The sequence below is a fragment of the Meleagris gallopavo genome, chromosome 19, assembly GCF_000146605.3.
Source record: "Meleagris gallopavo isolate NT-WF06-2002-E0010 breed Aviagen turkey brand Nicholas breeding stock chromosome 19, Turkey_5.1, whole genome shotgun sequence".
NCBI classification, from domain to species: domain Eukaryota; kingdom Metazoa; phylum Chordata; class Aves; order Galliformes; family Phasianidae; genus Meleagris; species Meleagris gallopavo.
In genome coordinates this window covers 129,352-153,287 of record NC_015029.2, presented here as the reverse complement: position 1 = coordinate 153,287, position 23,936 = coordinate 129,352, and the positions used below count along the sequence as shown (strand labels likewise).

The following is a 23,936-nucleotide window of genomic DNA, read 5'->3' as shown; positions in this document are numbered from 1 at the left end:
CTTTTCCTGTGCTGGGGGCCCCAGGCCTGGACGCAGTGCTCCAGATGGGGCCTCACGAGGGCAGAGCAGAGGGGGACAATCCCCTCCCTGCCCGCTGCCAGCCCTCTGTTGGTGCAGCCCAGGGTGCTGCTGGCCTTCCGGGCTGCGAGCGCACACTGCTGCTCGTGTGCAGCTCTTTGTCCACCAGGACCCCCAAGTCCTTCTCTGCAGGGCTGCTCTCAAGTTCTTCTCCCATCTGTACTCATATCTGGCATTGCCTCGACCCAAGTGCAGCACCCCGCACTCAGCCTTGTTGAACCTCATTAGGTTTACATTGTTTTCAAGCTTGTCCAGGTCCCTCTGGATGGCATCGCTTTCTTCTGTTGTATCGGTTGTACCACTTAGCTTGCTGTTGTCACTGGAATCAAGTGCTGAGGGTGTACTTGATTCCAGTGTCTGTCACTGATAAAGATCTGCATCTGTAGTTTGCATACAAGGTAGGAATAGGGGGAATTCAACTTTTGCACTTGCATGGAAGTGTAGCATTGACCCTTTTCTCCATTTGCGTCAGAGGTCACAGAGGCTCTGTCCCTTATCACGTTGGTCATGTAAGTGTCTCTTGGAACAGGGGAATTTGCTCAGGTCTGCATGAGGGTAGAGCCATCCACATCCTCTGATGTACTCTGCGTGCTCTTCAACAAGCACTTCTGGTTCCCTATTGCAGCTGCCAGCTAAGAACATAGTTTCTGTTCATTCTTCTCTGCTAAGCAGTGCTCCAGTGATGGAGACATTGAAACAGTTCTCGGAGATTTTCCATCAGACCTTACACTTCCCTGCCATAGTGTCACAGCCAAACTAAGGTACCGTTGTAGGAAGATTAAATATCCTCTCCTCTAGTATTTTGTGATCAAGTCTGTTCTGTTGGTATCTCCTACCATGTTTGCAAGACTACAGTTAGTTACCACTGTAAGAAAATAAACTGCTATCAGTTCTATCTTCCATGTCAGTGCAGATGTGTATCAGATGTGCTTGGTTTCTGTTTGGAAAATCTAAATGAAAATCTATCCTGGCCTGGCTAATGGATCCCCATTTACTCACTGAATAAATTAAAAGAAAATCTTGGCTGGGCACAAAGTGGTCAGGAAGTTTAGTCTAAACATTGTATTGCACTGTTAGGGGCCTTCCATTGCTTGTGAGCTTGTAGATTTGCTTGCCACTGAATGTACCCAAGTGAATGTGGGGGCTTTGAAGTTCAGAATGGCTTCAGCTATTATTGCTGCGTCAACAGGAACTGGTCCAGCAGGGTCAGAACTAGTCAGATCAGTTGTACCAACAGACTGTTGTATGATGTGTTTGATCTCTGACTGATACTAATGAGCTTACTTGTTTCCCAAGGGGCTGTACAAATCTGATGAGCGATTTGGACCAGGGATTGAGAGCTATCCAGATGGCTGTCGGGACATTGGCTTGTGGCTTGCAAATCATCTCATTAAACTGTGTACTGAAGTACCTGGTTCTTTTTCTGTCTTGGATTATCCGGAACATTACAGATATTTTGATGACAGTTCTCCAAAGAAGTGTATTTCTGTCAAGGAGGATCCTTTCCTCCGTAGCTACAAACATCTTCCTTTTGATGACAAGGATATTTTCCCTGAAGGAGTTCTTGCATATTCTTGTAACATGGATCATCTTACCTTGACTCACTCTTTCCTGGAAGATTGTGATGCTCATTACTTCGAGAACACCAAAGAGCTGCCTGAAGAAGACCCCTGGCCTATTGCAAATGGAACTCCTTTGCTAGTTAGGATACAAATGCATGCTTATAAGCACAGGTAATACTTGATGATTTGTTTATTGTATGCGGATTGTTAGCATTTTTTATCTACAAATGTTCATTATTTTCAAATTTATATTGCATGAATACAGTGCACCAGATGTTTTTTAATGGCCTTGAGATTACAAGTTGAATTCTTAAACAAAACCACAAATAATATATTCATCTCTTAACTCACAAATTAAATTAAATGTCATTCATTTAAGTTAAGCCTTGATTTTCTTCTGGCTATTTTGTAAAATTAGTCTCATTACTTGCTTGTGAAGAATCCCTGGAAGTCCAGTTTTTATAGCAACAGGGAGGCAAAGGCTGTAGAGACCTGCGAGAGGCGACCACATCTCTTTTGAGAGCACAGTGTTTTCTGCAAAGATGTAAATATGAAGGAGAACGGCGTCAGATTTTCAAAAGAACTGGAAATCTGGCCACTGATACCTTTTAGAGGTCATCCTGACTCTTGTTCTCCTCAAGGCAATACAAAATATGCTGCAGCTAGGCTACAGCTAGCAGCTAACAGCTAACTTTGTATTGTACATGGGAGTACTCCATGGGCAGGCAGAGTATCTGCTTTTTGCTTTGTTGATGGAAACACAGGCTGCATATGCATATTTCATAGTCCTAGTTACTGCAAGTGATGGAAATTTAATTGTAAACTGATGTAATGAGTGTGTATAACTAATTGGTTCATTGAAATAATTGGGAGTTAGATTTTGTTTCCTTCTTTTAGTAGATGTTTGATGGCTGGATATTTGAACTCCTCTTCAGTTACAGTCTACATGCTGCTACCAGCATCCTGTACTCTGGTTTGCATTCAGCAAGCTTATGCTGTTTGAAATAGATCTTAAAATGATTGCTGGTCTGATTTGTCCATCTTTCTTACCACCACATTTTGAACTGCCCTTGTGGTCAAGGAATACCTACGTGCTTAAATGTGCAGTGTTTTTTTCACTCTTTTTTCTAGGCACTGTCAGGCAGAGTTCTCTTCAGATATGAGGCTCATTCTCAGAGGAGTCCGCAGTGATTATGGACATCCAGGCCCCAGGGAACTTGCCTCAGAGCAGTTAATTCAGAAGGCAGCAAGAGGAGATTTTGATGGAGTCTGTACAGTTCTGAGGAATGGATTTGCTCATCCAGATGTAGCTGATAAACAGGGATACACTGCACTTGCTGCTGCTGCTGTAAGACCCAAGCATGGTTCTACTACACGATAACATTCCTGCTATTGTAGGCTGAACAACACGTGGGTCCTGTTTTGTTACAGAACATGAAAGGAATGCTCAGTAAACAAGAAAAACAGAAAAGAGGTGTGGCATGAGTAGTGCCTGTAATGATTGGTATCATGCCAAACCCCACTGTAAATAAATAATCTAAAGGAAGCTCTTCATTAAGAGGGCTTATTAGAGGTGGCTTCAAACGTTAGGTTTTATTTCAGGTTATGACCATGTATTGGACCTACATTCTTGGATAGAACTGTGCCCTTATTTCTTCTCCTAGCTGAAATCAGAGTCAGGTGGAGTTGTTTTGTTTTTGCTGAGAAGTGACAGTGGCTAGAATCCATGCATGCACAACTTCAATTGTAGGAAGGGCATGAAATCCACCCCTAATCTTTTTATTCATGCCCTTTTCAGCTACTGGAATATTTGGCATTCATTACAAATTGCTAGCAAAATCAAAATAATAATGGAGAACACTGTTTTTCTGTAGATATCTTGGTCAATTTTAGTCTCCTTCTTTACATAAATCCTCTCTCATTCTCAGAAAGAAGGAAGAAAAAAGGGGAAGGGTGTACTTGAGGACAGAATTTAGCTGAAAGATGCATAATTTGAACTCTGTAACACATAGTTCTATATTGTATATGTTATTTTGTGGGAAATATACATTTGAATTAGCTGAACAGTGTAAAGCACTACTTAAAAGCTATTGTCAATTCTTTCAATGTCTAAAGCTGGAATTGTACAAGTATGGATTTTTCCCCTCCACAGATTCATTCTCACTGTGATATTGTGAATCTACTTCTTGATAATGGGGCTGATGTGAATAAGTGTAGCGATGAAGGACTATCTGCTCTCTCCATGTGCTTTATTCTCCATTATCCAGAAGAATCTTTTAAGGGTAATATTGCTGAGAGGACCTTGCACAGTTACCAGGTTTGTTTCTGTCTAATCTGACAAAACATAGTGTATTACATCCTCAGGCTGTAAGCTTGCTTTTTAAAGTTTTGTGTAGGAAAAATGATATTATTTTGCACTCTAATGATGCGTAGTAATCTTTCCTGTCACTGCTGACTCTGAAGCTAAAGGGCTTGGCTTAGTAACAAGCTTTCTCTGCAAGCAAAGTAAGGCACTGTATCAGTAACAGATATGTGAGGCCATGTTTGCTTGGTGTTTCAGACAATGAAGATGCAGTGAAGTAATTAGTGGGAATTACGAAAATGTAATTAGAACAATAGGAGACAGATGGGTTGCCTGGTACTACGGAGTCATGCTGACATCACTGAGATGGCAAGTAAAAAGCTCATCAGAAGTCTGATTGCTATGGGGTGGATCACAAAACAAAAACTCCAATCCATCTGCTGCAAAGAAAAACACCTGCTCTGAATCTTCTTATCTGGGAATATGCTTTTTGTAACAATGCAAACCTGGGAATAAAAAAGAAAATGAAAACAGGGGTGTCTGTAGTCACCAGCCAGGATGAGAAAATGGATAAGAAGGGGGACTAGGCAAGTAGAAACTGTGTGGTGTTGGAAGTATTTCAGTGGAGGCCAAAAATGGAAGAGTAGTGCTGAGATGTTCAAATTAAACTAGAGAGGCACTGGCCCATATCCTGTGGAAACTTCTCGGAAATCAAACACCTACCTGTGGCATTCTGTGATGGACAAGGGGAAAGACACTGATACCATCTATCTGGACTTCAGAAAGGCCTTTGACATGGTCCCTCGCAACATCTCCAGATTGGGAAGATCTGGATTTGGGGTGCGTGCTGTTCAATGGACGAGGAACTGTTTGTGAGATTGTACTCAGAGAGTGGTGGTCTCTGCTCAGTATCTGGATGGAGATTGGTGACAAGTGGTGTCCCTCAGGGCTCAGTACCAGGACTGGTGCTCTTTAACATCTTCATCAATGGCATTGACAGTGGGACCTTCAAAGGCCCCTTCAGACTCAAATGGTTCTATGATTCTATGATCTTTGGTTGTTCTGAAGTCCCTGTTCCAGTTACAAGAGGATGTCTAAGTGGTAGTTGATTGCTAAAGTCGCAATATTTTTATGGGAAAGGAAGAAGGAAGTGAGAGATGAATATACAACAGGTGCTCAAAGGTTCACAGAAAAATAAATGTGAAACTATTATCTCTCATTTTAGAGATAACACCAGGTAATTTGGGATAGAGAGAGGATCTTCCTGTGTTTGTTTGTGCCTGTCACTGTCTCTTGAGATTCAGCAAGAAAAATGCACACTGCTTTCACTTCTTTTTCTGTGTTGAATCATACAGTGGTATGGGTTGGAAGGGATCTTAAAGATCATCTAGTTTTAAACCTGCTGAGAACAGGGTTGCCAACCACCACATTAAGTTGTCCAAAGCACCTGGAGCATTGTGACCAGTTCTGGGGCCCCCAGTACAAGGGAAACGTGGACATACTGGAAAGGGTTCAATGGAGAGCCACCAAGATGATGAGGGGACTGGAGCAGCTTTCCTGTAGAGAGAGACTGAGGGAGCTGAGATTGTTCAGCCTGAAGAAGAGGCCCAGAGAGAATCTTCTCAACATATACAAATACCTGCAGGGAGGGAGCAGAGAGGGCTGATTCCAGGCTCATGTCAGTGCTGCCTGTGGACAGGACAAGGTGCAATAGGCACAAACTGGGACAGAGGAGGATCCATATGAACATCAGGGTGCACTTTGTGGTATGGAGCTGTCAGCCACTCAGCTTGGTGTCATCTACAAACTTGCTGAGTGTGCGCTCAGTCCCACTGTCCGTGTCACTGACAGAGTTGTTAAATAAATGTTAAATACCTGCAGATTTGGAAACACAAGTTTAGTAGTTCCTAGTTTAAAGTTTTCATGCAAACAAATGCATGTTGAAAATCTGTGTCTTTTTTTATTTCAAAGAGTTTTTTTTTTCTTTAGAGCCAGGTGATGGATGGTGGAGGAAGCTTTATCTCTTCTAAATGTACTTGAGTCACCAAGAAAGTTGAGCAAGAAGAATACTGAGCTGTTTGAGTATTATTCTTAGTTTTTAATATTAACTACAAATTACTTCTAAAAGATCTCTCTGACCATATTCCATTATAACTCTATGCTGCCCAGCTTTTATTTTATTTTTGTAACCTCTTTCTTTTCTCTTTTTTCTTTTTTGATCTGTAGAAGTGGAACGAACGATCAGAATCCTCAGAAGCAGTCAGTGTGGTTGAGAGCGTAACCTCAGAGTAAGTCTTGCACTTACTGTGTAAGCAGACAAATTCTCATAAACCTTTTTGTACAAAAAGGTAATAGTATTTCACAGAAGGGTGCATCCATTGCAGGGAAAGCTATTTTTTGTGTGTGTATAAATGGGTAAATGTTGTTTTCATGCTGGTAGAAGACACTAATTGTTTATACACTAATAGTTCAGGCTGGCAGTGGGAGAGACTGCAGTTGAAAAGTGTTGCTGAAGCAAAGAGCACCGTGCTTGGGTGAGACAAGGTTTCATGTTAGCATAATGTGAAAAGCTGCTAAGTATGCAATGGCCATGTGCAATGTAGTGCAGATGTGAAGAAGGAAAATAATTAATTCACTCGAAGTCTTGACTCTGTATGAACTTAATGGTTGTTTTATGCAAGTGTCTGTTCATTTGTACTGACTGAAATGTGATCCAACTATTTTTGCTATGTGTATCCTGGAAAAGGCCACATTCTCCTTTCTGTTTTGCTGGCAGTCACCAAACATGACATCTTTGTGCTGTGTTTTATGTTGCTGTAGATAATTCTGCTATCTTAAAAATCCCAAATTGAAACTTCCTGATTGACATTGACCATGACTCCTTCCTTTTGTGGCACGTCTTTCCATGAGTCTTGTCTGAAATATTGCGTATATTACCTGATGTTGATTAGCATATAAAGATCCACTGAGCTGAGCAAAACTTATTTAATACCATGAAAAGATGAGTCTTTGCTGAGAATGCTTTGCAATAGAGTTTCTGGGTGACTTCCAAGTGATGTTTGCCTTTCTTTAAAAAAAAAAAAAGATGTTTTTGGTGGTGTCAGGCTTTTTTGTGGGATCTACCTTCCAGAACCTTCCAGGAAGCAGGAATCTATTTCTGTGATTTAAAAAAACTCCAGTGTTTACAAGTCACAAGTGAGTACCTGATGGAGGTGGAAAGAATCTTGCCTAGTTTTGCCTGTCTGTCCCCATGCAAGACTCCTCATGATCACAGGGACTGCTTTTGCATACTGCTCCTTTAGCTCAGAGGGCTGAGGTACACCTCTTCAGGTCATAATATTGGGTGTTGGTGTAGGGCAGTTGTGATGCCATGTCCTGCTTCTGCAATGTGGCAGTTTTCATTTCTATTACCTGTGGTTCATCTTAGTGTAGTAGCTCTTAAAATTTTTCTTAGGAGGTGCTAAGTTATTCTGGTATTTTATGTCATCTTTAGGCAACAGAAGAGATGGGAAACAATCCAACTGCTGCTTCGACGAGGTGCAGATCCGAATGTCTCCTGGGTCCCGTCACACCTTCTCTTCTTTGCTGTTAAAGCTGCTGATGCAAAGGCAGTGAAACTCCTCTTAGAAAAGGGAGCCAAGACTGATGCGCGGCTTCCATCCAAGGTGTTACTGGATTGTAATTCACAATGTTTGTGACTGTTAGTGAGACACAGCATGGGTGAAGAGGGAGCTTGGATTGTTCTTCAAACAATGGTTTGAGGAACAGATTGTTCTTCAAACAAAAAATTGTTTGAGTCCCGCTTGTGACTCACTGGAACAGGTTGCCCAAGGAGGCTGTGGATGCCCCATCCCTGCAGGCATTCAAGGCCAGGCTGGATGTGGCTCTGGGCAGCCTGGGCTGCTGGTTGGCGACCTGCACACAGCAGGGGGTTGAAACTAGGTGATCATTGTGGTCCTTTTAAACCCAGGCCATTCTATGATTCTATGATTCTGTGATAACCAGGAGTCTTAATGCTATGTTTGTGTTTTCAGTTCCGGGGCTTATCTCCTCTCCACATAGCTGCCTCTATTCCTGGGGAGGAAGGAGTCCAGATAACGGAGTACCTCCTGAGTTCTGCCCTAGATCTTGATGCAAGGGCAGAAGATGGAAATGAGGTATATGGTCCAGACGAGGTAAGTTTCTCTCTCATCTCATCTCCTTTCACCTGTTCAAGTTCAGACCGCAGAGGACATAAGGAAGGAACTGAGCCTCCTTTCTTCTTGCAGAGAAGTCTTTGCATTTTACTGGACTAGCTTTTAAAAAACAAGAAAAAGTCATGTGAAGTTGATAATATTGATTTGCATTTGTTATTTGATATATTACTTTAAATTCTGTGATTATGTGATTTTTATTACAAGAACAGTTGAAAGATTGGAAGGGATCTCTGAAGACTGTGTAGTTCAATACCCCTGCTCAAATCAGGATCAGTTGTAGCAGGTTACTCAGTATCTCGACCTGTTGTTTTTTGAGTATCTCCAGGGGCAACTTCTGTGGACAATCTGTTCAGTGGCAAGGTTCTTTCTAATGCAGCCCAGGGTGCTGTTGACCTATGCTGCAGGGGTGCGTGTACGCTCAAGTTCAACTTGTTGTCCACCAGGACTTCCAGGTCCTGCTCTAGAAGGTTTTATTTCCATCTGTTCAGCCTCCATGGTGTACTGGTTCCCTCTGCCCAGTTCTCCAGACTGTCCAATTCCCTCAGAACAGCAGCAGCACTGCCTGCTGCATCAGCCACTCTGTCCCAGCATTGAGGTCATTAGGGCATTATTATAGTATCTACCCTAGGGGTGTCTATAGTATCTGCCCTCGTATCTCCCCTGGGGCACAGCACCGCTGGATGTCATGCTGCTGATCACAAACCACCTCTCTGTCTCTAAGGCAGTATTGAATCCTTGCTAAAGTCAGGGTAAAGAACAGTGAGTGCTTTCTCATCTTTCACTGAGCTGCTCATCTCATTGTAGAAGGATGTATTTGTCAGGTGTGATCTCCCCATTGCAAAGCTACTTTGACTGCTCCCAATACTGAATATGTTTGGAGATGGCCTTTCAGATTTTTCTATCAGCTTCCCATATGCTGAGGTGAGGCTGTCCAGCCTGGAGTTCCCTTCAGCCTTGCTCATAAGATAAGAGTGGTGTTTACTTTTTGTAAGTCCTCAGTAATGTCTCTTCAGAGGTAAGCAGGGTCTTGTAATGACATTGTCCAGCTTCTTAGCACACCATCAGGTCTCATTCACTTAAAAAGGAGTCAGCTTGTGTAACTAGTCTGATAAAATTTATTTGGCTGTGACAAGGACTAATATGAATGTGTGTAGCACAGGGAGATTTAGATGGCTTTTTCAGTTTGTATTTCTACACTTTATCTGTAAGTAGAAATATTATTCAATTGCAGAATGCCCAGACATTGTGCAGGTAAGATTTGCTTTCTCGAATCTAGATATATATATAAGGGGAGCAGTGGATTTTGTAGGGAGCGAGTCTTATCTATATTTAAGATCAGACCAATGAGTTACCAGAGAGGCTTACTTTTGTTAACTTGTCTTTAAGCTCTGTTACAAATAGGCAGATGATTTCACTTTGATTTCTCAGCCTCAAGACAAAGAAGCCAGCTTGTCAGGTGATGTCACTTGGCAACTGAAAAATGAAGCAGGACCACCACAAGAGTACTTTTCCTCCTATAATGGTCCTGTTCCAGAAGAAGGTGGGAGGAGTGCTCTGCATATTGCATGCGAAAGAGAGGGTAACAGTGAGGTAAGAGCACAGCATGTGAGGTTCTGCTGTCTTAAGTAACAAACTTTGGCAGTGAAGGTTGGTGATTGAGTTCCAGGAATAAGTTCTTTTCCTACTGAACTATCTGTATTGTACAGATCATAAATCTATTCATGTGTAAGGTGAAAAAGTTTATTTACAATGGTACTTTGGAGTACCATTTGACAAGGGAAACTCCTTTACTCAAATTACCATTTCTTATTGGCCATAAACTTTTATCATCCACAGGGCCAATTTGAAGTTAGGCAGTCTTAGTTTTGGCATGTGCTAACCTCTGTGAATTTGATTTTGTAAGATTCTTGTCATCAATTTAGGATGCATGCACTTGGAGAATGGTTTATGAGAGAGGAGATGTACTTCCTCAAAACCAAACCTACATATTCCCTCTGGTGGCAGAGTTAATGACATTTAGGAATCTGGTTGTTTATGTTTGACACCACTGTGCTTGGGCTCTCAATCATAAGAAAACAGATATGTAATTCTACTATAACAGCACAATTTATGTGAAAGCTTTAAATGTGTTTTTTGCTGCTTGTTTGATTAATTACACTATTATTCTGATGCTGATCTGATATTAAAAAGTTGACTTTACTATGTTCTATTTCTACTTTTTTCCATGCCACCTACCTACAAAGGATGCCAGAGATGTTATCCGCCTCCTTTTAATGCATAAGGCAAATCCAAACACATTGTGGAGCGGCCATTCGCCACTTTCCTTAGCGATTGCCAGTGGGAATGACTTGGTGAGTATTTCAAAGTATCTTCAGTTTTTGATGTCTTCCTCGTTTCTGTATGCCTTCTCTGATAGCCTAACTACACAGAGCTTGCCATTTCTAGCAAGAATAATGTTTTTATTTTCTTTTAAACCCATGAGTGTTTCATGAGCTGAAACAGAGGAGTCCTAAATGACTACAGTATGAGGTAGCCATAAATACTTGGGTAGAATTCAGAAGGACTTAATATTTAGATAAATGTATTCATGTTTATGAATTCGTGAGAATCGTCTTACATGTGATCTCCCTGCCCAGGGTGACTCAACCAAATATCAAAACACTTCTTTTTGGGTAGAAGACAAAAATGTAGCCATATGTGAAATATGGTGATAAGTGAAAAGATCAATGATCAGACTTCAAAATGATTTTGGTTGTAATGAGACTTAGCACTCCACAAATAAGGTTTGTAGTTCACACAGTAGAATTCAGTGTCTGAAGTTAGCAGCTATCTTCCCAGAGCAAGGAATTGACTTTCCTCTGCCCATTCTGGAGCAGGTCCACAGCTGACACCGTGGTGCAAGAAAAGATGCACATCCAAAACAGGTAATGAAGCAGGTATGTGTGTTGACACAGCATCCACATCTGTAAGTTGGAGTGCAATGGATTTGAAAGGTTGACTGTACAGTGGATCAGGAGTCAGCTGGATGGCCACAGTCAGAGATGTGGTCAGCAGCTCTGTATCCAGGTGGCCATACAATCACAGAACGGTTAAGGTTGGATGTGACCTCTGCAGGACATCTGGTCCTGCCTCCCCGCTCAAGCAGGGACACACAGAAGAGGATACCCAGGACCACCTACAGATGTTTTATGAAGATCTCTGAGTGGGGAGACTCCACAGTTTCTCTTGGCATCTTATGCCAGTGCTCCAGCACCTGCACAGCCCAGAATTACTCCCTAATGTTCAGATGGAACCTCTTTTGTTACAATTTGTGCCTGTTGCTTCTTGTCCTGGTGCTGAACGCCACTGGATCCATCCTCATTGTGCACACACTGATAATGTCTAAAAATACATTGATAAAAGATATTGATATTATTGTCTGTAATGTCTATAGACATTATCTATTATTTATAGATAAATACATTTAAATTATAATAATAATAATATAATAATATAATAATACAACAACAACATAATAATATAAATTATATTTGTATAATAATATAGATATATCTATTATTAGGTACACCTTGAGCTTTGTGTCTCTTATAATGGGGAACCCAGAACTGGACTTTGTGTGGCCTTACCAGTGCTGAGTGCACGTCCCAGCTCAGTAACAAATACTAGTAGATGTTCCAAGTGTACTGTAAAGCTTTAGGGCCTTGGTTGATGTGGCTAGGATCTAACTTTCCTACTGTCGAACTGTCAAAAATGGTTACCTCAGCAACTAATTTGTAACATTTACATATGTTACATATGTTCATTTGCAGGCAGTGGCTGAACTCCTCAAACATGGGGCTGACCCAAATCTGCCACTAAGTGGAGCAGTGAAAAGTGCCCTCTGTGCAGCTGTCAGTACCGCATATGAACACCAGAGAACAACAGCACAGAGGATTGCTTTGGTGAGAAAATGTCTTTTTTTTTTTTAAATTTTATCTTCAGAAAAAGCAATGATATTTATCAGGTGCATTTAATTCCCTTTCTCTTTAATGGATAAGCTAGTTTTTTAAAGAACAGTTAATATATACGTATTCCCAACACTGCCCATTTCTGTCCTGTGGAGCAGGGTATTTGTGTGGCCATTTGTTTTTATGTTTGAGTGAAGAGGATGACAACCTTTTGGTTTAGAAAAGAAAAAACTCCATTAAAGGTAAATAGGATTATTGTAGAACCCACAGCTCTGTAAGATCTGACTGTTACCTTGTTTATAAACACACCATTCACGTGGAGAGAGGTGTGTTGTGTTACTGTGGGTAATGGAATCCCACTCAGGGTGAGTTCACTTTCTCTCTACGTTAAGGTCAATGGCAGTGTTTGGGTGTGTGAAAGTTGGAACTTTTCTTCTCACCCCAGAAAGCACAGAGCTGATCTCATTCAGAATGCAGGACTTTGAGATATCCAGAAACAAATAGTAACTGCCTGCAAGAAGGCTTTACTTAGAAAACATGTTTAGATCATCAGTTGATGAACAGCTTTAATAGAGCAGAAGAAATGTGTGGTTTGATGCACAAAGCAATCTCACAAATAGATGTTAAGCTCTTAATCAGTCCTGTCTCTTTAGACAAAGCATGAAGGAGATTTTTTTGGAAGCTTTGTTTTTGCTGGGATGTGCAATGGTTTCTTGTCTTCAGGTTGATAAGCTGCTTGAAGCTGGCGCAGATATCCTTGCACCAGTGACTCTTCAGGAGGGAAAGAGAAAAGCTGTGGGAACTGCTGTTGACTTTGCCTATTATAAATATTATCAGGTATGACTTATGTTTCTGTCTTGAAAAATGCAGTGTTCTTTGTATCCATTCAGATATGTGGTCTGCTTCATCCTCACAATTTGCCTAGGGCAGCCTTCAAAAATGCTCATTGGAAATTTGCTTTCTCCTTTCATTTGTCGTGAGACACCTTTCATTGCTTCTGAACTATTCACCATTTCAAGTCTGAGTGTCTCTTAAGCATTTTGCCTGTGCAGGTAATTATAGCAACACTCCATTTGGAACTGAATTGGAAAAGGTAAATGTAATAATAAATTGAGAAATTAAACACAAATGTCACATCTGTTTCTGTGAGGCTACAATGAAATCAGGAGAAGGTATTGTGATGTACTATATATATATGATTATTATATATAACATGATATTATATGTATACATAATAATAACATATAGTATATATTCATGATAATAATTTGAAGTTACAAGCTATGAAAATACCTTATCAATCAAACCTTAAAATAATGAATTTAAAAAATAAATTAAATAAAACATATGTTAAAATATGTATGTTGTATATTATCTATAACATATTTTAAGTATATTTGCTAAACAAAATGAATTTATTTTTTTTACTACATACGTGAAATAGAGTGAAACTCAGTAATTCATTAGTTCCTTTCAAAAGGGATTTTACGTAGTAAAAGCTAGCGGTAACTAATCTTGCTGTGACACATTTCTGCCGGATTCTTTTTTTCCTGGACTTACCTGTTTCAGAATACAAGCTTTGAAAAAGCCAAGGATTCTTTGATGGTTCCAATTGGAAGCAATTCTGCCTTTATTCCTATGATATGTATATATATACACACACACACATATATATATGTATATAGCTTTTTTATGGAGAAACATTGTAACAGTGGGCAAGCAGCGCCCTCTAGATGTCGTTCCATTTCCAGGAAGCTTCTCAGCACTTTGACAGGTGCTGGGAGAGGAGCTCTGCAAGATGAGGGCAGCTTCCACCTTAAGGAAACGTTTGAAAACTCTTAGTTGACTTATTGAGTACTCGCCAAACTGGTAAGCACAACAACCACAACTTCAGACCTGGACATGTCCCGTGCCCCTTATCACAGGTGAAGCTCCTAGCCAGGATCTATTAGGGACAGTGCTGTGCTTTTGGAATGGCTTGGTTTAACTTTGAGAAAATTGCATTAGATTTAATGCTCCCATACTTGAGTGGATTAACTCATACTATGTTTCAGGACAGGAGAATTGCTAACACACCATACCACATGCTGTCAGCATCTGAGCAGGAAGTTGTTCAAACACGCCAGGCACTGCTAGAGCACATTACGGCAAAGCTCCGTGAGCGTGTCACTCTGAAAGAGAAAGAGTGGGATCAAGAAGAGCTGAGAAGATCCAAGAAATGTTAGTTCAAGCTTTAAGAGTATTTCAAGATTAAGGGTAGCATCAACAGGCGTGAAGAGAAATTTATTTCCAGTTTTGCTGTCTGAAAAAGGAACTCGGTGAAAACTGTGCTTACATATTTGGTAAAGAGAATGTTTGGGGTTCCTGCAAACGCCAAAGAGAACAACAAAGGCACGGAGAAAGAAATTTCAATATGAGCTTAGTGCCTGTCTGTTGCTACCTGGTAGATTCCTATAGAAGATCTATTACCATTTATTAACAAGTGATTGAGGGAGCTTGCTTTCCTAGCGTCTCTTTTGTTCTAATGCTCTAATTAATGTATTAATTAGAGTAGTGACAATGAATGACAAGTTATGATGATCTAAGTGGTCTTCCTCAGTAGTTCTCAAATGTTTTCTGAGGCTTATAATCTCCTGATACCAGTCTTTGAGGCAGATGTATCACACTTGGAAAGTGACATCTGAACCTTTGCAGTAACAAACTTTGCAGGGAAGGCCCTACAGGGAGATCTGGACTCAGAGGCTGACTCAGAGGCTGATTGCTGGGCTGAGGCCAGTGGGATGAAGTTGAACAGGAGGAAGTGCCAAGTCCTGCACTTTGGCCACAACAACCCCATGACCCCATGCATCGCTACAGGCTTTGGGCAGAGTGGTTGGAAAGCTGCATGGAGGAAAAGGATCTGGGGCTGAACGTGAGACAGCAGTGTGCCCAGGTGTTCTCCGTACTCAGCACTGGTGAGGCTGTGCCTTGAGTACTGTGTTCAATTTTGGGCCCCTCACTACAAGAAAGACATTGACGCCCTGGAGTACGTCCAGAGAAGGGCAATGGAGCTGTGAGGGCTCTGGAGCACAGTTCTATGGGCAATGGCTGAGAACTGGAATGGGTTAGTTTGGAGAAGAGGGGGCTCAGAGGAGACCTTATGGGTCTCTACAACTCCATGAAAGAAGGTTGTGGTGAGGTGGGGGTTGATCTCTTTTCCCACACAGTAAGTGATAGGACGCAAAGGAAATAGGTTCAGGTTGTGCCAGGTTTGGTTTAAGTGGGATATCAGGGAGAATTTCTTCATATGAGGGATTATCAGGCATTGGAACAGGCTGCCTGAGGAAGTGGTGGAGTCACTGTGCTTGGAGGTATTAAGAACAGTGCAGTGATGTTTAGGACAGGGGTTAGTGATGGACTTAGGAGTTTAATTGGATGGTTGGACTTGATGATCTTCAGGGTCTTTTCCAACTTAAGTGATTCTGTGATTCACTGACAGAAGATGCATTGTATTCAGTATCTTCGAGATCTATGCAGTGGACAGTTCACCTAGTCGTGTGTGGTGCCCCGAATTTTTAACGAAAGTTGATTTTGTGACTAATATTCTATTTCTCTAGTTGGAACACTGATTTTGGTCTCCTCTCTGTTATGTTGTTGTAGTGGATTCAGCCATTCGTGTGTGTGCTTCAAAGAAAAAAGAGAGGAACCATGATGAGGAACAGGGAAGGTAGGACAGAGATATGCATGCAAGTATTTACTGTTCTTAGTCAAAAATAACAAGGCCTGATATTTTCCAAGCACTGCCATTTTTGTCTTTTATAATTTTTCTCTCATCTAACCAGTCTTATCAGCTGCAGTTACCTTCTTTCTCTGTCCTGATCACATCACTCCATCTTCAGACTCCACCGCAAGAGTTGGCATAATATTCAGTCATCTTGTGGGAAGCAGCATATCTACATCTTTTAAACTGAATCATCAGTACCATAGAGTACCATGCAAATGCTAAGAAATATGCAGCCATGCTTTCCATTTTGATACAGGAATTTGAGATGTTTCAAGAGTCAAGAAAATTTTTTTGTATATTTGCAACTCCATTTTCAGTTGACATGAACACACGACATGCAAATTTTCAAATGGAATGTGTAGATTTGCAATCAGATATTCAACTGAAAGAAAAATCTGATCACATCTCTTTACCAGAATGTTATAAGCCCTCTCTTACCAGAGAGAAATACCCCCCACTTCATAATCAACCTTATTGATGTCATTGCTTTTTGTCAGTACATATTTGAATAGCTATTCTCAAGGGTACAAGAAGAGTAAAATGGGATTAAAAATTTCTGACGACCAAGAGAGCTAACTGAGAACTGCAGCCACTGCTACTGAACCAAACTGACGTGTTAGTTTCAGAAAAACAAGATCATATGTCCCACTGGTTTTACTGCTTTGTAGCTTTTTCATTTTATGATTTAATAAAAAAACCAAATTCTGTTGCTCATATACTTTAGATTACATCTGAGTACTGCTCCGAAAGTACTGCCTCCTGTTTTATGATGTTGGCCTACAACACCAGAAACAGACGTTAGTGAGATGGCAGCAGAGGCCAAACCTTCCCACCAATATCCCGTTGTGTTGCTGCTGTGTGACAGATGGCAGCAGAGGGGCAGTGTGACAGAATGGTGCATGACATGGGAGTGTGTATGGAGCAGAGGGAGTCATTAAATTATTCCATGTGGAAAAAATATCAATGGGTGCCATTCACTGATGCTGGTGAACATTGATGGAGACCAAAGAGTGGATGTGAGCACAGTGAGGGGTGGGTGGTGTGTTTCAGCAGTGGTGGCAGTGACAGTGGTCACCTCTGCCGGTGCAGGTTTATACAAACACAGCATACAGGTTCTTGTTCATCACTGGTAAAAATGCAGAACTAATGGTGGTGACTATGTTGAAAATTTCTGTTTTATAACTGATAATTTGCTTTATCAAACAGTGTTACTGTGCTCACTGTATCTGTTGTAGATTCCCAGGAAATAAATAGGAGGCATTACTTTTGGAGCAAGCTATGTATTTTATATGTGACCCCAAATAATTCCTCTTCAATCAGCGTGGCCCAGGCAAGCCAGCAGGTTGGACATGTGTGACATAAAACGAACTAATAGAAAATCTGGAAGGTTAAAGCACACAAAGATTTTACAAATTCAGCAATGACTGACTGACAGAGGTGAAGTCTTAGAGCAGCCTGCTGCTGCTGTGCAGCGATAAAGCAGTGTATCTAATAGAGACTGTATCAAATAGCTGGAAGGCTGTAATAATTTGGTAGCATATAAAATATATTCAGTATTGCCTGTGAAAGCTATGATGTATTCAGATGTATCTTAGCTTTTAAGAAAATTGTATCACAGGAATGAAAGGTTTCGCATGAATAGTTTCGGCTTTATCTTACATCTGGTCCTGTCAGATTTCACAAACACAGAACTGTTTGGCTTGGACAGGTCATGCTAAGGAGTTCTGTGCTGTAAAGAGTTCCTAAATTTTTAAAAAACCTGTAAGAGCAGAGCCCAGCTTGCAATTAGATCTAACAGTCTGCTTCCCAGTCCCACTAGCAGCCTTAGTCCAAGTATTCTTTGTTTTATATTTCAGCTTCAGAATAATTGTCAGGAATAAGGCTAAAAAGAACAATAATGTACTTTTTTTTGACAAGTATCTTTGTTGCAGGCTGCCCATCTTTAAATACTGCTATCAGTGCGGACGTTCTGTTGGTGTCCAGCTGTCACCTTGCAAACATTGTTATGAGGTCTTTACCTGCAGTGAGGCTTGCAGAAGGAAATCCTGGAATGAACGACACAGTCGTGAGTGCTCAGGATTGCTGGGTAGGTTTAACCACCATTGCTGTGTCAGCATGGTGGTTTGGGTATATGTAATAATAACCTGGGCATGCCTTCCTTTGAATGAACTATTCAAATGAAAGAATTTAAGTAAGAACATTCACTTGAATGTTTTGGAAAACTACAAGCTTTAAGACTACACAAACCCACAACAGAAGCAGTAGAAGGTTGGCACAGAATCACAGGGTGGTTGGTTGGAGGGGACCATACAGAACACCCAGCACCAACTCCTGTGCTGTGGGCTGGCTGCCCCCCAGCAGCTCAGGCTGCCCATGGCCCATCCATGGCCTAGGGCACCTCCAGGGATGACAGAGATGAGCTCATTATCTGTATATATGAAATTGTTCTGCTTTAGCAGACGCTCACATTGAGTGAATGAGGAAATATGTCAAATATGAGGATAAATACAGAATTACTGTCATCCTGTGAGTGATCTGTCTTTTAGAGGCTGTCTAAGATGAGACTTTTAAGTAGTCTGAATACAGTTAAAACCTTTGTACTAGATATAAATAACATCAGATGGATTTGCTTACCATGATGGGGCTCTGGGTATCTTTTAGCAGTTTTTGTAAGATAGTGGCATAACTTGACAAACAAAATGAGATGGTCAAAGCAAGAGAATGGAATGATACTACAATCAGTGAAATTTTTTCTTCATCCTCAAAATAACGATGAAGAATAATTAAATGATAATGAAGAAAAGTGGTGTTCAAAGCAGAATGTGCTGTGTTCAAAGCTGCTGCAGTGGTAGCAAAGAAAGTTGAAGAATGCTGGGCAGGTCTGATAAATTACAGCCAAGGCCACAAATAACAGATTTTACCAATTAAATGGGAATATGTTGCTTCTATTTAAAGATTCTGATTTGAAATAAATAAATAAATAAATAAATCAGAATTTTCCTAAAATATAAAAAGCTTAAATGTTTGCTAAAGCTCACAGACTAACAAGAAGTTTAACCTTTCTTCATAAATGAAGTCTGCATCCATACCTTTCTGCAAAAATGTATTTGGCAAAGTGCTGCTAAGTCTAATTTGTTCAGTGTTGCATTATTGCTTAGACAGCATTTCTTACCCTCAGCAGCTGGAGGCTGTATGAATGAGATGATGGGTCTTCACTATTGAGTTGTGACTGTTGGCTCCCCTGTAACCCACTGACATTCATTTGGCCCAAGTTCTCCCTGTTTCCTACAGTCCTTCTTCTTTACTTTTGATAAAGCAAACAGAAAATGTTATTGAAGAAAATCGGTTACCTAAGTTGATGGGTTTTTCTTGTTGTTTTACTTTTGTCATATAGATATATATAATGGACAGTTTGGCATAAGGAAAACTACAGTGCAATGTGTGATGCTTACAGCCATGTTGGGGGGGGTTTCTTCCCATCCGAGATCAATGTATTGTCAAAATATGTGAAAAGAAGACTGAGAGGGGACCTGATACAGGCCTATAAATATGTAAGGTGTGGGGGGCAGAGTGGCGAGGCCAGACTCTTTTCTGCAGTGTGTAAAGACAGGACGAGGGGAAACGGACATCAGCTGCAGCATAGGAAGTTCTGCACAGATGTGCGTAAGAACTTCTTCAGGTGAGGTGACGGAGCACTGGAACAGGCTGCCCAGGGGGGTTGTGGAGTCTCCTTCTCTGGAGATATTCAAGTCTCGCCTGGACGCCTACCTGTGCGAACTGGTGTAGGGAACCTGCTTTGGCAGGGGGTTGGTCTCGATGATCTCTGGAGGTCCCTTCCAACCCCTACGATTCTGTGATTCTGTGAACATACTGAAAGAGTTCTCAGTGGAGAGAATAGAGGGTAATATGGGTGCTGTACATTGAAGGACTTGAACAGGAAAAAATACATTAATTAATTTAGAAAACAGAGTTGTATTACTTTGTCTTTAAAAATGTAGTGTGTCAGCAGTAGAGCTGTATGGCAAACATCAAATAGAGAATCCTGCTAGAAACAAAGGTGTTCTGCAGAAAGGAAAAGTGGGAAAAGACAGGAAATGAAAGAGAACCTAAGAAAAAAAATAATCCAGGAAGAAACATCAGGGTATAGAAAGACAAATAAATGGCATGAAGTAGAAAGGAGCAGAATACAGGCAGTAATGATAGGAAATGAACATAGAAAGAAATGGTAGAGGAAAGAATGGCAGAGATGATAGGGAATGCTATTTAATGCACAGAAATAGGAAGAAACATCAGACAGTAAATAGAGACAATAGGAAATGACAGAATAAAAGGAAATGGCAAAGAGTAGATAGGAATAGAAAAGAGTGATGGGGAATAGAAAGAAATGCAAAGAAATGGCAAGAAATAGCAAGGCATGACAGAAAGTAAATGTGTTGCACAAAGAAATGTGGAGCTGAAGCAGCTGGCAGCCTCTACTGGGCTTCATGTCAGTTCACTAGCAACAAAAGGGGTTCAGTGGATCACCAGGTGGGATGATGGAACAGCAGATGGGATCCCATCTGTTCAGGAGAAATGAGAGTCTCATCAAGTAGATGTGATGCTTAGGGACATGGGTTAGTGGTAGATCGGGCAGTGCTGTAGGTTGGAGTTCATGATCTTCAGTTGTAACACAATGGAAATGCAATAATGATAGCAGAGCAGCAAATTCCCAGACTGCAGAAAGTGAGGATTTGCAACAGCTATGAACACAGAAATAAAGGAAAGAAGCTGCTTACCTTCAGATAGCCTCAAATATGCAGGGATCTCCAGCAAGATCTTAACTCCACTTCCAACCCTTAAATGAGGTCTGGGAAGGGGTGGGTCCCGGCTTCATCTCTTCTGTCACTCAGGTGCACTGCGTGCAGTTTGAGCTCCTTTGGCCCTGCTTTCCCACTAGCTGCTCAATCACTGCTTCAGGCTGTGACTCAGCATTTCTACTGTAGCAGTCTTTTCCAAACTAAGCTATTCTGTGTGCATTCTTGCCATAGATAGAAACGCATATGCAAAGATATGTGGGAATAAAAGATTATGGGAAATAGGGAATGATAGGGAATAGATTGGGATTAGCCAAGAAAAAACAGGGAAATTAGGGAGAAGAAAGGGAGGGGAACAGAACACAACAGTGAGAATAGAAGGAATAATGGCTATTAGGGCTGTAGTAATAGAAGCAGAAGAAATACTGGTAAAGGCAGATAGGATTAGAAAGAAGTAACTGACGTAGAAAAGAATGATGAGGAATAAAGGGAATGATGTGGCTTCAGGGAGGAGAGTACTGGTAGTCACCCTCAATCCCCGTGAAGCTTGTGGAGCCAGCTAATGCTGGAAAATCTCCAGATGTGTGGATTTCCAGTCAGCAAGGATTTAATGTGGGAAATCACACCTACCCAGCCTGATAGGTTCTTACAGTGAGCTTGAGAGATGGACAAGAGGAAAACAGAGGAGGTTGTTTACCTCACCTTTATTAAGGCTCTTGACACTGTCTTCTGTAGCAAACAGTCTTCTCACAGACAAACTGTTGAAGTTTGGGTTAGAAAAGTAGACAGCAAGGTGGACTGAAAACTGACAAAATGACTGGGTTTAGAGTGTGGTGACCAGTGTCAAACAGTCTGGATGGAGCACTGTACCCCTGGCATAGACACTGGGGCCAATAGTATTTAACATCTTTGTTAATGGCACCAGTGAGAGTGTGTGCCTTCAGCAAGTAGATGTAGATGATAAAATTGGGAAGAGTGACTGCCAATCTAAATGGGTGCATTGCTAGTCAGAAGGACCTGGACAGACTACTGGAACAGGAAGAGAGGGACTTCATGAAATTCAACGAAGGAAGATGCAAAGTCCTGCATCTGGGGGGGGAACAACTCCGTGATCCGATAAATGCAGAGGGGTGACCAGATGGAGAGCAGCTCTGAGGACATTGGGGCCATTCTGGATAAGCAGACCAGGAGCTAGCAGCAAAGAAAGCCAAGAACATACCTGGGCTGCGTTGGGAAAAAATGCATCACCAGATGTTGAGAGAGGAGAACCCCCTGCTCAGCATGGCTGAAATCCTCTTGGGGTGATGGTGTCTGTGTTTTGAGCTCCTCTGTGCAAGAAGGATGAGCTTAGTGGAGAAAGTCCAGCAAAGGACCACTAGGGTGATTAATGGCTTGGAGTGTCTGTCATGTGATGAGAGGCTGAGAGATGAGAGATTCACCATCCTGAACGTGAGGAAGATGTAGTGGGATTTCATCAGTATGTAGAAATACCTGATAGGAGTGGTTAATGAAGATGAAAAATTCTTCACTGTGACAAGACCAGACGTGATGGAAACACAAGACACATGAAATGACATGTGAACACAAGAAAACACATTTTTACTGTCAAGGTGGACAAATGGTGATACAGGTTGTGTGGAGAGGTTGTGGAGTCTCCATCCTGAGAGGGCATCAGACCCTGACCTGGACAGAGCCCTGGGCAGCCAGCTCAAGTGGCCTCTTCTGACCTCAATCATACTGTGTTTTGTGATGAGAAAGAAATGAGATATGAATGGGAGTAGGAAGACAAGAAAGCATACAGATAGAATGGTGGAATGAAGAGAAATACGAAGGACAGGTCCAGGTTTGATGTACTGTAGCAGCAGAGTGTGAAATGCTTGTTGTTCATAGTTTGATAGTGACAGGTTGATACTTTCAGTCTTTTATCACCTTGGGAACACTTGAAATGGTGACTCTGGTGCCACACACTAGAGCCATTTATATCTAAAGAACTGATTACTGTTATAAAATGTTCTGAAGGAGATGCAGAAAAACAGTTGCAAAGCACACTACCCCCAGTTTGAGAGGTGAATCCTGGTGCTGTACAAACCTGAAATAATCCATCCAACAGCAAATTACATTTTCAAGGAGTAGAGGAGCAAGAACTCTCTAGTGAACTTGTTACTTTCCCCACCAAGAAAAGGAGAATAAGATCCAGAAAATTATTTCAACATTTTTCAACTTGCCCAATAATGTTTTGTTTGGAGCGGTTCTTATAATTGTCCAAGACATTGTAACTGAAATCAAAGCGGAACAACCCTCTCCTACCTCACAGAGTAATTACAATTCATTCTTAAAAAACAAAACAAAAAAACTAAATTTTAATACATGTATAGTAACAATTCTTAAACATTGGAGCTGTATAAAGCATTTTCCATCTGCCATGTTTTTGGTAAAGGTGTCCACTCAAATGCCCAACCAAATAGACCTCACTGCACACAGTTGTTTGGCATCTTTCTCATGATAATTTGTAGATTTATGTAAAAGAGAATCATCCCCTTTAACCATTGACAGTGTAGTCCATCCCCTGTGTATCCTGAAGTGCCTTTACACACTGTTCTAGTGGTGCTAAAGAGGATGTGACAGCCTTACTTATGGCTGTGACCACTCTCAGTAAGAAATTGAGGGAATGTCAGTTAATGGTCATTTTGATGGGAAAATTACAGCTGTATTTTTAAATGTGTTTGTCCCAGATCTGTGTTAAGTAACAGTGATAATTAAAACATACAGGCTTACTTAGATGAGAGGACTGCTAATAAAAACACTTTTCTTCTCAAACACTGTGTTCCTTTCTGGTTAATTTCAAGGTTAAAAGGTTTATTTATTTTTAGTTTTGTTTGTTTCTTTGTTTTGTTTCTTCTCTCCAATATAAAAAGACGTGAAATTCCCTAACTTACATCAGTTTGAGCCATTCAGTCTGTTGCTCCAAGAGCCTCTGATTTCTGCTCCCTTTTTCTGCTTCCTGTGCATCTAACTGTGGGATAATACAATTAGCATTTATTTTGTACCTTGTGAGGAAAACTCAGTGTTCAACAAAGTCCTGAATTAATTAGCAGTATTAGCAGCAGCTTTAGCAGTTTCTAAGATGCTTACAAGAAGCAGCAAGTTATCAGTTGCATGTGGTCAGTTTGCTGGGAAGTTTATAGGTATATAAGTAGGTACAGTGGACTGACAGTTGTCTGTTGACAATGCACTTGGGCCAAAATAGGAATATTCTCAAATCTTATACCCAGTTTATTGTTCCAAAAGAAAAAAA

General features: G+C 41.0%; 1 protein-coding gene and 1 long non-coding RNA gene across 5 annotated transcripts in view; one reads left to right on the top strand and one right to left on the bottom strand.

The window, feature by feature from the left end:
• ANKMY1 (ankyrin repeat and MYND domain containing 1) overlaps positions 1 to 23,936 on the top strand; it is a 25,976-nt gene that overhangs the window by 1,645 nt on the left and 395 nt on the right. Inside the window, exons 2-14 of one of the 3 annotated variants that reach the window (XM_031556104.1) lie at positions 1,375 to 1,811; positions 2,772 to 2,988; positions 3,793 to 3,957; positions 6,169 to 6,230; positions 7,436 to 7,607; positions 7,977 to 8,117; positions 9,567 to 9,728; positions 10,382 to 10,489; positions 11,948 to 12,079; positions 12,809 to 12,922; positions 14,140 to 14,305; positions 15,725 to 15,791; positions 17,780 to 19,014. In XM_031556104.1, coding sequence (XP_031411964.1) covers positions 1,375 to 1,811; positions 2,772 to 2,988; positions 3,793 to 3,957; positions 6,169 to 6,230; positions 7,436 to 7,607; positions 7,977 to 8,117; positions 9,567 to 9,728; positions 10,382 to 10,489; positions 11,948 to 12,079; positions 12,809 to 12,922; positions 14,140 to 14,305; positions 15,725 to 15,791; positions 17,780 to 18,029 — 2,193 coding nt within the window. In that variant the 3' untranslated portion in view covers positions 18,030 to 19,014. Of the gene's footprint in view, positions 1 to 1,374; positions 1,812 to 2,771; positions 2,989 to 3,792; positions 3,958 to 6,168; positions 6,231 to 7,435; positions 7,608 to 7,976; positions 8,118 to 9,566; positions 9,729 to 10,381; positions 10,490 to 11,947; positions 12,080 to 12,808; positions 12,923 to 14,139; positions 14,306 to 15,724; positions 16,159 to 17,779; positions 19,015 to 23,936 lie in introns of those variants that run through there. The other 2 variants (XM_031556105.1, XM_031556106.1) reach the window with 2 other exon arrangements.
• Positions 10,368 to 23,936, bottom strand: part of LOC104913643 — a 15,112-nt gene continuing 1,543 nt past the window's right edge. Inside the window, exons 2-3 of one of the 2 annotated variants that reach the window (XR_002120529.2) lie at positions 14,162 to 14,256; positions 10,368 to 11,519 (exon numbers count right to left, since the gene is read on the bottom strand). This is a non-coding gene — a long non-coding RNA (uncharacterized LOC104913643). The remainder of the gene's footprint in view (positions 11,520 to 14,161; positions 14,257 to 23,936) is intronic. The other variant, XR_795528.3, reaches the window with a different exon arrangement.